The 9575-nt window shown below is 37.9% G+C and overlaps 1 protein-coding gene across 1 annotated transcript; it reads left to right on the forward strand.

Moving 5' to 3' along the window:
- On the forward strand, window positions 1154–8306 carry LOC109837162 (ATP synthase subunit delta', mitochondrial-like; the record flags this gene model as incomplete). Its single annotated transcript, XM_020405288.1, has 2 exons — window positions 1154–1453; window positions 7618–8306. Coding segments are annotated over 2 exons (645 nt in total), but the record flags the coding sequence as incomplete, so codon positions are not given.

The raw sequence follows: 9575 nt of genomic DNA on the forward strand, positions 1-9575 counted from the left end.
GCATTCGTGGAGGCGTGGCAGAAAGTGTCGGTCCCCCCAATGCCTCTCTTACATGAAACCCCCCAGATTTCAAGATATAGCAAATACTCCAGAAAATTTTACAAATTGCCCCTTGAATTATTCTTGAATAAAATGCCTTAAACCTTAGAGAGATTGCGAAGAGCTCAGTAAATTATGAAGAAAACACCGTTACAGGGTATTACAGAAAAATCCATAACATTTGAGGTAATTGCACATAGCCCAGAACATTTTCAATAAAACCCCTCAAATTTATTTACGGAAAACTCCCCAATATTTTAAGAAATCGTAATTAACCCTACAATTTTTTGCACAAAACCCCCTGTAATATGTTGTAGGAAATACCCTAGATTTTCAAGAATTGCAAAAAAAACATTTGCATGTAATATATTTACAAAAAAATCCCTATATTTTAATAAATTAGCCCTAAAATTGTAATAAACTACTGGAATGATTTTGAAGAACTTTCCTAGTCCTCTAAAGAAATATCAAACATCCCACAGAGTATTTTGTAGTAAACTCATGAAATAGTTCCACAGAAACACCATCAAAATTTTAAAAAATTACAAATAGTCCCAAAAAAATTTGCAGCCAGCCCCTAATATTTTTGGAAAACTCCTTAATTTTCAAGAAATGGCAATAAGCCCAAGAAAAATTTTTAAATAACCCTCTGACTTAATTTTAAGTACATATCACTACATTTCCAATAAATATGCAAATAAATTTAGCAAAAAAACCCTAAATTTTTTTACATAAATCTGCCTACATTTTAAATGAATTTTAATTAGCCCAAACTATTTGTAGAGAACCACTAAAATCTTTTTTTTAGATAAAACCCTGTACTCTAAAAGAATTAAAGCAATCACAAATTACTTTTGTAGAAACCCCCAAGTTTTAGCTGAAAACACCCTAACTTTATGGGGCTAATTATTAGGACAAGAAAATTTGCTGAAAAATCTACTGAAATATTTTTTTGCATAAAAACCCCTTAATTTTAAGAACTTGGGATTAGCCCTGGAAAATTCTGCAGAAACCCCCTGAACTATTTTGCAGAAAACTCCTAAATTGGCAAGAAATTGCTAATAGCCCAAAGTCCAGGAGGTGTTTTGCGAAATTGACCCTTCTTTAATCCCCTCAACCCCCCAGTCACCAGCGAAACCCTTCTCCTTCTCAATCGGCCCCAAATACAACAGCAAGTGCGAGAGAAAATGTACCGCAACGCAGCGCGCGCACTGATCCGAAGCGCCGCCNGGCGGCGGTGCCAACGGAGGAGGCTGCGTTCGTGGAGGCGTGGAAGAAAGTGTCGCCCAACATCGATCCCCCAAAAACGCCTCTCTCTTTCATGAAGCCTCGGCCGCCTACTCCCGCTTCCATCCCTTCCAAGCTCACTGTCAACTTCGTTCTACCTTATCGATCCGAGATCTCCAGCAAAGAGGTCTGATTTTTTTTCCCTTCATTATTTTTTCCTTCTTGGATTTAGGGTTTCCGTAAATATTTATATTCGTTATGTCATGCTCTTGCATTACCAAATACTAGCAAGAAGATTTGGAATTAACGTTGATTTCGATGGGTCTAATTCGATTCATATGTAATCTTGAAGCTGCACGAGCAAAGGACAAAACCTTCTCAGTTCTTGCAAATTAATAGTAGCCTCAACCACATTGCAATTGAATGTCCGCCTAATGGCAATTCATCTCTCTTCGAGTAGAATGAAGCAGGAAAAGAAAGGGGCGGAGGCTAAAAGAAATAGACGAAGCCACTTCAACCTTGAATGACCTCAAATACCAATATATACATCAATAATTATACACCCCCATTGCCATATGATGGTATAGGCAGCTTGCAACGTTGTGTTATATGTCACTGATCTGGTTGCATATTAGCAAGTAAGGGAAACAAGAATAATGGAGATCAGGTCGGTTCCTTGCATTAGAGTTTGGTTGGAAGCTAGCGGTGATCAATAAAGCATCTCTAGAATATATTTCTTCCCCTTCACAGTTTTGGACTCAGTCATAACAGGCATTGATAAATTGTAATTTGCAAAAGGTTGAAGTTTGAACTTCTGAAAGTATATATGAACAATTGTCTTTGAAAGGGAATGATCTAGTGATGGAATGAATACTTTTGCGGCAACGAAAATATAGGATGCAAAATTTTGGTCCATAGCAAAGATAGATGCATACCGTAGATGAAAGGGAAGTCAAAATAAGAATAGTTTGGATGATAGCTGGGGTCTAGGACCCCAAGTTTAGGTCTACTTCTTGGTATAACGCCTACTATTTCATCATTGTTATAAAATTTATTAATAGAGTACATCACTATGAGTATATTATGCCTCCAAGAGAAACTCGAGGATATTGGTCTTTTTTTATTTCATCCTGTACAAATATCATGCCATTAAACAGGAGGCTTCAAACAATGTTTTACGGGTTTTTCCTTGCATTATTTTCAATATTGATCAGTGGTAAATGAACTTAATCTTGAGCTTCTTCTTTATAGTTTGATGGTGTTTTCTACTCATGTGATGAAAACAAAGTATTCAACAAGGACTTTCTTGATAGGCTTCTACCTAATATGTTGCATGACTTGTGAGTATTTGTTAAACAAGTACCAAATGTATTTGACAATAATTGAAAAAAGGCAAAATTTCAAGTGATGTAGCAAGGATTTTAATGCTAAAGAACTGATACTGATAAATGAAAGGTTTAAAAATGATCGAATGGTTGTAAAAATAATTAAAGATTTTATTTGGACGAAGGGATCTTGATGTTACCAAAAATCAAAGGTTTCTGGCAGCTGTGACTCTTAATAATTTACATTTGGCAGTCGACAACCAAATGTAAAACAATAGTAGAGACAAAGAAATGGATTTTGATGTTTACAATCATCTGTTGAAACTTTAAACAAATTACGTGAGCCGTCATTGCCTAAAGAAGCCTTCGTACTTTGACAATAAGGGTTTGGGTGTGGGGGATTTGATAATCCCCGCAAAAAATATCTATTTTCTTTTGATATGCCTGTGTTTATCTATTTTTGGAAAGCAAAACTGTGTGACACTATTTGTTTCCAATATATATATATATATATATGATATTTATATATATATATATATATATATATATTATGGTGTAAACTTGTGTCAACTTAAGTGGATAGAAAATAGTTGTCCACCAAACTTTTTATCATGGATCTTGCCTAAGGACCTTGCATGATATGAAGAGACTTTTTATATTAATAAATGAGTGGCTAAAAAGTTTGGTGCGACAACTATTCCCTATCCACTTAGTTGATAGGATCTTGCTCTCTTCTCTCTCTCTCTCTCTATATATATATTTATATATATATATATATTATATATATATATATATATATATATGAGAAAAAGGTATGCTTGGTATCAAGCATATCATTTACTTTGGTAATGATGTGGCATGATATGAGCCTTTGGATTGGAATAGGTTGAGAGGATGAGTGTGTGAACTATTTTGCAATAAACCTCATCTCATTCTCTCTCTCCCCCCCTCTCTCTCTCTCCCATCTCATCTCTTCCCCCCTTCATTCCCAGAGACATCATTCTCTCCCCTATCTCTCTCTCTCCCCCTATCTCTCTCTCTCTCCCTCACCCATCTCTCTCTCCGGCCACCACGCCACCACAGCTGCCCGCACCGCACCGCCCTCCACCACCGCCTCACTGCCGCGCATCGCCCCTCCACCACCGCCTCACTGTCCGCACCGCTCCACCCATGCCGCCCGCGCTGCCCGCACCAGTGCGCCGCACCTTCGAACCTTCACGCCGACACCGACCGAGTGTGAAGCGGTGGGGTGACGCTTACACTCACTCCGTGTTCGTGTGGGCAACTGCGGTCGAGTCCACGATTGTTGCGCGGTCCGCGGTGGAGGTGCGGGCGCGGTGCGGGTCGGTGCGAGTTGGGAGGCGGGCAGTCGCGGTAGGTTTGTGCGGTGGAGGGCGGCGGCGGGGCGGCTGTGGTGGTCCGAGAGAGATGATGGGTGAGGGAGAGAGAATGAGTTCTCTGGGAATGAAGGGGGAGAAAGAGAGATAGGGGAGAGGAGAGGGGGAGAAGAGAATGAGATGAGGGTTTTTTTTAACAATCACTTCACCCACTCATCCCCCTCAGACTATTCCAATCCACAGGCTCATATCATGCACATAACTATACGAGTAAAATGTAGTATGCTTAGTAGCAAGCCATACCCATTTCTCTCTCATCTCTCTCGACTCGCGTCTCTCTCTCTCTCTCTCTATAGTAATTATACTATATATATATTATATATATATAATATATTATATTATTATCAAACAGAATGCAGCTTCAACACTGCATTCACCAACCAAGTTAACATATTTAAAAAATCACCGACGGTGTACAAAAAGTGTCTTGAAATTTAAAGCCTCTTGACTCATGAACATATCTGTTTGTACCCAAGAAGTAGGTAGCAAAAGAACTTGTGAAATTTTCTGCTTGTACCCAAGAGGTAGGGAGTGAAAGAACGTGTGAACTTTTCTCCTTGTACCCAAGACCATATAATGTTTTGTAATATAAGTCTGTCTAAGTGAACAAGGCAAAGAACTAGGTCAATCGTGAAGGATAACTATGCCACTCATTGCACTCACGCAGAAGTCCAAGAGTTAAAATTGGATGCTCACTGCTTCTTATTTAAGCATAGGTACATGGAACCATATGATATTGTATAATATATACAAAATGCTTACCTCGAACGTTTCATTGAAGCGATCACTTATGCAAGTGTTATTGTTAGATTTGATGGTAGACGTTGGCCTTGGGGATTTCTGTCCATTGCCTCAGTTTATGTTAACTGGTGCTTGTTCAAAGGGAAACTTATCAGATCATGCTTACAATGGCGTTACTTTTTCGTTCTTTTTATTAGTTTTGGAGGATATTTTTTATTATAAAATTTAAATGACTCTCAAGACATAATTTGAAATAACTCATGGATAAAAAGATATCATATAAATTTGTTTGTTAATGTCGTGATATTTTGTGTGGTTTGCTTCGGTAAGTCAGTTCTATCCATGTTAGGGTACATTATCTTAGATCTACGATACAAAACTTCTCCTGTGAATACATGTGGTCCACTTTGGTCAAAGTTTATCTGCGATACAAAACTTCTCCTGTAAATACATGTAGTCCATTTTGGTCAAAGTTTAACCTTTTTTTTTCCTGTAAAACTGTATGTAGTACTAAACTTTCTAAATCATAGTTTTCTACAATGCTCGTCATACATTTCAACTGTATCTTTCCATGTATAAGTACAGTTTGTTTGTATATCTGGACATTACAATAAAACCTTACTTTTGTATACAATATAAATTGAAGGAGGATTCCCTTGTCTTCTTATTTACCTGTGCATAGGTACACATGAACATGACAAATTATGGAATCATTGAGCAATGCTAATACTTGAGAGAGGCTCTGCAACCGTCTCTTTTTTAATTATGTTGCCATTATTAAAATGTAAGACTTTATGTGCAATCTAAATTGAAGGTCATTTTTCTTTCTTTCTTTCTTTCACCTATGATGGGCTTGGGATGGTATATTGGTATAGGTAATATGATCCCATTTATGTGTGTTTATTTCTTTTGTGCAATCTAAATTGCAGGTCCTTTTTCTTTCTTTCTTTCTTTCACCTATGATGGGTTTGGGATGGTATATTGGTATGGGTAATATGATCCCATTTGTTTGTGTTTATTTCTTTTGTGTCCTATAGTTGTATGAATTTTGTCATAGCAGCTCATATCTTCTTATCTCTTCAGCTGGACCCCGTTTTTTGGGTGCCATGGAGAACTCCTTGATTGCATAAGCTTAAGTTGACAGTAGGTTGACAGTTGTTCATAGAGATATATATTTTTTTCAATTCTTTTATGGAGTTTTCTCGAGTTTGATTTGTATTTGATGTCAGATTTTTTTACGGAAAAGATCCCACTGTGATCATGGGGATGTATCTTTATGTTTTTTATACTTGTTCTTGTGCATTGTTTATGGCATGGATATCCAAAGAAAGGAGTTGGGTTTTTCTTAACAAATAGATGCAGTTTGAGGATAAGAACCTAAATTGGAACTCAATGTATTGAAGTCAAATTTGATGTAGAAGGAAATATTTACTAGGATTTAAGAGAGAAACAATATTTATACAAAATTTATAGTGGTTCATTTATGGTTGGAAACAAATTCTCTGACACCTATGGTTAGTTGGTCAAAGCGCCAATTCTCATTGGAATACTTTGCTCAGGAAGATGTTCCTAAAGGTTAAGGGACTACTATTTTTACACTGGATATGAGTGTTAAACTCTGAATTTGTTCAGATTTTCAGGGTAACAAAGGTTCTTCCAATTTGAAGTACTGTTTCAGCTGTTCTCATTGTGATGATGAAGTATCTTTTCATGTTCTCTGTACTATGTTTCTTAATCAATTTTTTTATTTTAGGCAATGCCTGTTCAACGTTTGGAGTATGACGAGGCTAAGCGTTATGGGTTAGAGCCTCAAAGCTTTTTTCGGTTCTTTATATACACTCATATCCTGGATAATGGATAAGTAATCAATAATCATTAATCAAAATTCATTAGGTTAGTGAATATGATTCTATTTTTAAATTCTTTTAGTTCATTTCTTATTGTTTGTAACTGTTTAGGCAATATGATGATACTCATCCTCAATTGATTTTAGAAATGTGAAAAAAGTCTTGACCAGTTCTGATATCAGCCTTTGTCACTGAATATGTTCACCAGCTATTTCTGCTGCTCATTAGTGAAATTGTTGCCACTTGCATCCCTGCAGCTTCTTGTAGCATCATCCAGCAACAGCATGATCCTTGAATATGTACCTCTTAAAGAGTCACACGGTTATCTGTCAATTGAGTTTGGATGTAGGAGTTAGTGAGTTACTATGTAATCATATTTCTTTAAGGGATGTTGTACTTAAGTAATGGGATGTAACTGCTTGATAGTCTCCGTACTAGATGTTCCGCTTTTGGTCAATCTTCTGACCTGGTATCCATGCCTGGACCGGTTATAAACAGCCATCTGGTTGTGAATTGCTTGTATGACTTTTCCTGAGAGTTTACTGGTATATTGTTATCGTATGCTTTTCAAGAAAAATAGTAGTAATGAAGGGGATTTGTATAAAAGCTTTCCTTCATCTGCAGCAGACATTTCTCTGCCAAACCTTATCAGTGATATACTGGAAAAACTGGCTGCGTAAGTTCACATGTAGGATTGCATTGACAACGTTTAACTAATTTCTTTTGCTGCAAAATGCTCCTTGTTATTTGCGGCACTAACTGGAACATTTCCATCTTTCTGTGAGGTTTGCTGTTATCAGAAGGTAAACTTGGTCATGAGTGAGTGTTGGTAGGTTTACTGATTCTCTGACACACGTATCTTTTTGGTAGCTATGACATTAGCAGCCAATGTAAATTATCCCATGCCTGCTTTTTCAAGTTTAAATCTGGTTGCAGTTTTAATCTTTGTTTGTGATGGGTGCTGTTTTTTTAGCTTCCTGAATTTTTTTTCTTTTCAAAAGAACTTACATTTATGTTCCACTTTGATTTTTGTGGACAAAGGTTGACATGGTGATCATTCCAGCAACAACTGGACAAATGGGTGTTCTCCCAGGACACGTTGCCACCATTGCAGAGCTTAAGCCAGGGGTTCTCTCAGTCCATGAAGGCTCCGAGACGACCAAGTACTTCGTCAGCAGCGGTTTTGCCTTCATCCATGCAAACTCTTTTGCTGATATAGTGGCTGTGGAGGCTGTTCCTGTGGACCGTATTGATCCAAGCCTGGTCCAAAAGGGACTTGCCGACTTCACCCAGAAGCTTAGCTCGGCCTCAACTGACCTCGAAAAGGCTGAGGCGCAAATTGGGGTTGATGTTCACAGTGCACTTAACGCTGCTTTAACTGGATGAACATAATCTGGGGTCTGGTGGCTTGTTGAATGTAGATGTAATAAGCTGAGCTATCAAAATCAAAATTATCTCTGATTGTTGTTGGCATTATCTGTTGCGTGTTTTGGATCCTATATTAGAGGATTATTTCTGTAACTAAGCAGCTCCAGAGTAGTGATGGAGCGTACAACAGTCGAAATGTCTCTGACTATGTTCTTGACTGTGAGGTTGGGCATCACATACAACAAAGTTTAGTTTGTTTCTGTTTTTCTGTCGAGTCATAATATTGATCAAGTAGACATTTGTGTTGCTTGATGCAGTATAATTTGAGCCTGAATGTTTATTTCTTGCTTTTTCAGTGTTTACGAATTGCTTTTCCTTTGTAATTGAAAGTTGATCTTGAACATTTATTTTTTGCTTTCTCAATTCTCTCATACTGAAAAATTCTTTGTAACTGATCATTTTTACCTTTGTTATGATTGTTATTTGGTTAGCTCTGGCTCATTATCTGTTGAAATTTCGTGGTGCCTTTCATTACCATTGACGATGCACCAAGGGGATCCTTGATCTTCCACTGATTTTCATTATTTACTTCAAACCATTTATTTGAATAAATGGAAGCCTTTATTATCAGATAATTATCTTAATCCCGGAGATCGAAATCTTGATTATTGGAGGAAGAATGTTTATCATTGTAGTTCAAAAAGTTCACGATGTGGATGACTCCCTCATAAATTCCTTTGATGACACAAATCCCTATTTCCTATTGACAGCTCATGATCGTGACTGTATGTCAGTTATGGAATAGGAGGTTATTTTGTGGATTATGAGGGGGTATTAGGGTCCTCAAGGTTCCTCACATGGTTGGTTCCTGAGCCATAAATCCTATCATGTACATAAAGTATTCGTGAGAGGTCGGAGTTGGGATCTCCGATGATTCATCCGACGATCAAGTTAGTAAAGAGCTTGAGTGAGGAAGTTAAGTAGCAAATAAAGTTGCTCAAAGTCACTTAAAAATAGCTTAACCTTGGTAGCAGACCTCAATTCCCTTTTATAGTAGATAAGAAGGTTAGATAGGTAACTTTGGCCGAGTCCAGCTGATGGCTTGGTCATTATCTACTTTATATGTGTCGATCGTTGAAGGGGGTGAGTCATCGAGGCGTTTAATGTGGGGATGACAGGATGCACGTAGGTGTTGACGAGGTCCGATGAGTCATAAAGACTTTCGGGGTTAAAATAATGATGATTCTGATAATGCATTTAAGGTGATGGTAATTGACTGTTGACGGGGGCTTGAGGGTGCACCGCCTTATGATTCGTCTCACTGAGGCTGGAAAACATTGCTTTTTAGTCGGCTTTACAGGTTGTCGGCCTAGAAAGACCGAATGCCAATAGAAAGTGGAGTCGACTAGAGTGGTAGGTCAAGTGAGGATGCTTCTCATCTCGATCATGCGAGTAGGTTGACAAGTACCGCCTTTTTAGTCCGCTTCATAAGTTGTCGGCCTATTGGGTCGATCGTTGGAGTCACTCGAGTCGTCCTTCTTTAAGCAGTGACGTAGCCAGGATTTAAACATTGTTTGGGGGAGGGGGCGCAAAAATATATATGTATGATGATGAAAAGAATATATTATAAA

This window comes from Asparagus officinalis, chromosome 4 (assembly GCF_001876935.1).
Source record: "Asparagus officinalis chromosome 4, Aspof.V1, whole genome shotgun sequence".
Classification (NCBI taxonomy): Eukaryota; Viridiplantae; Streptophyta; class Magnoliopsida; order Asparagales; family Asparagaceae; genus Asparagus; species Asparagus officinalis.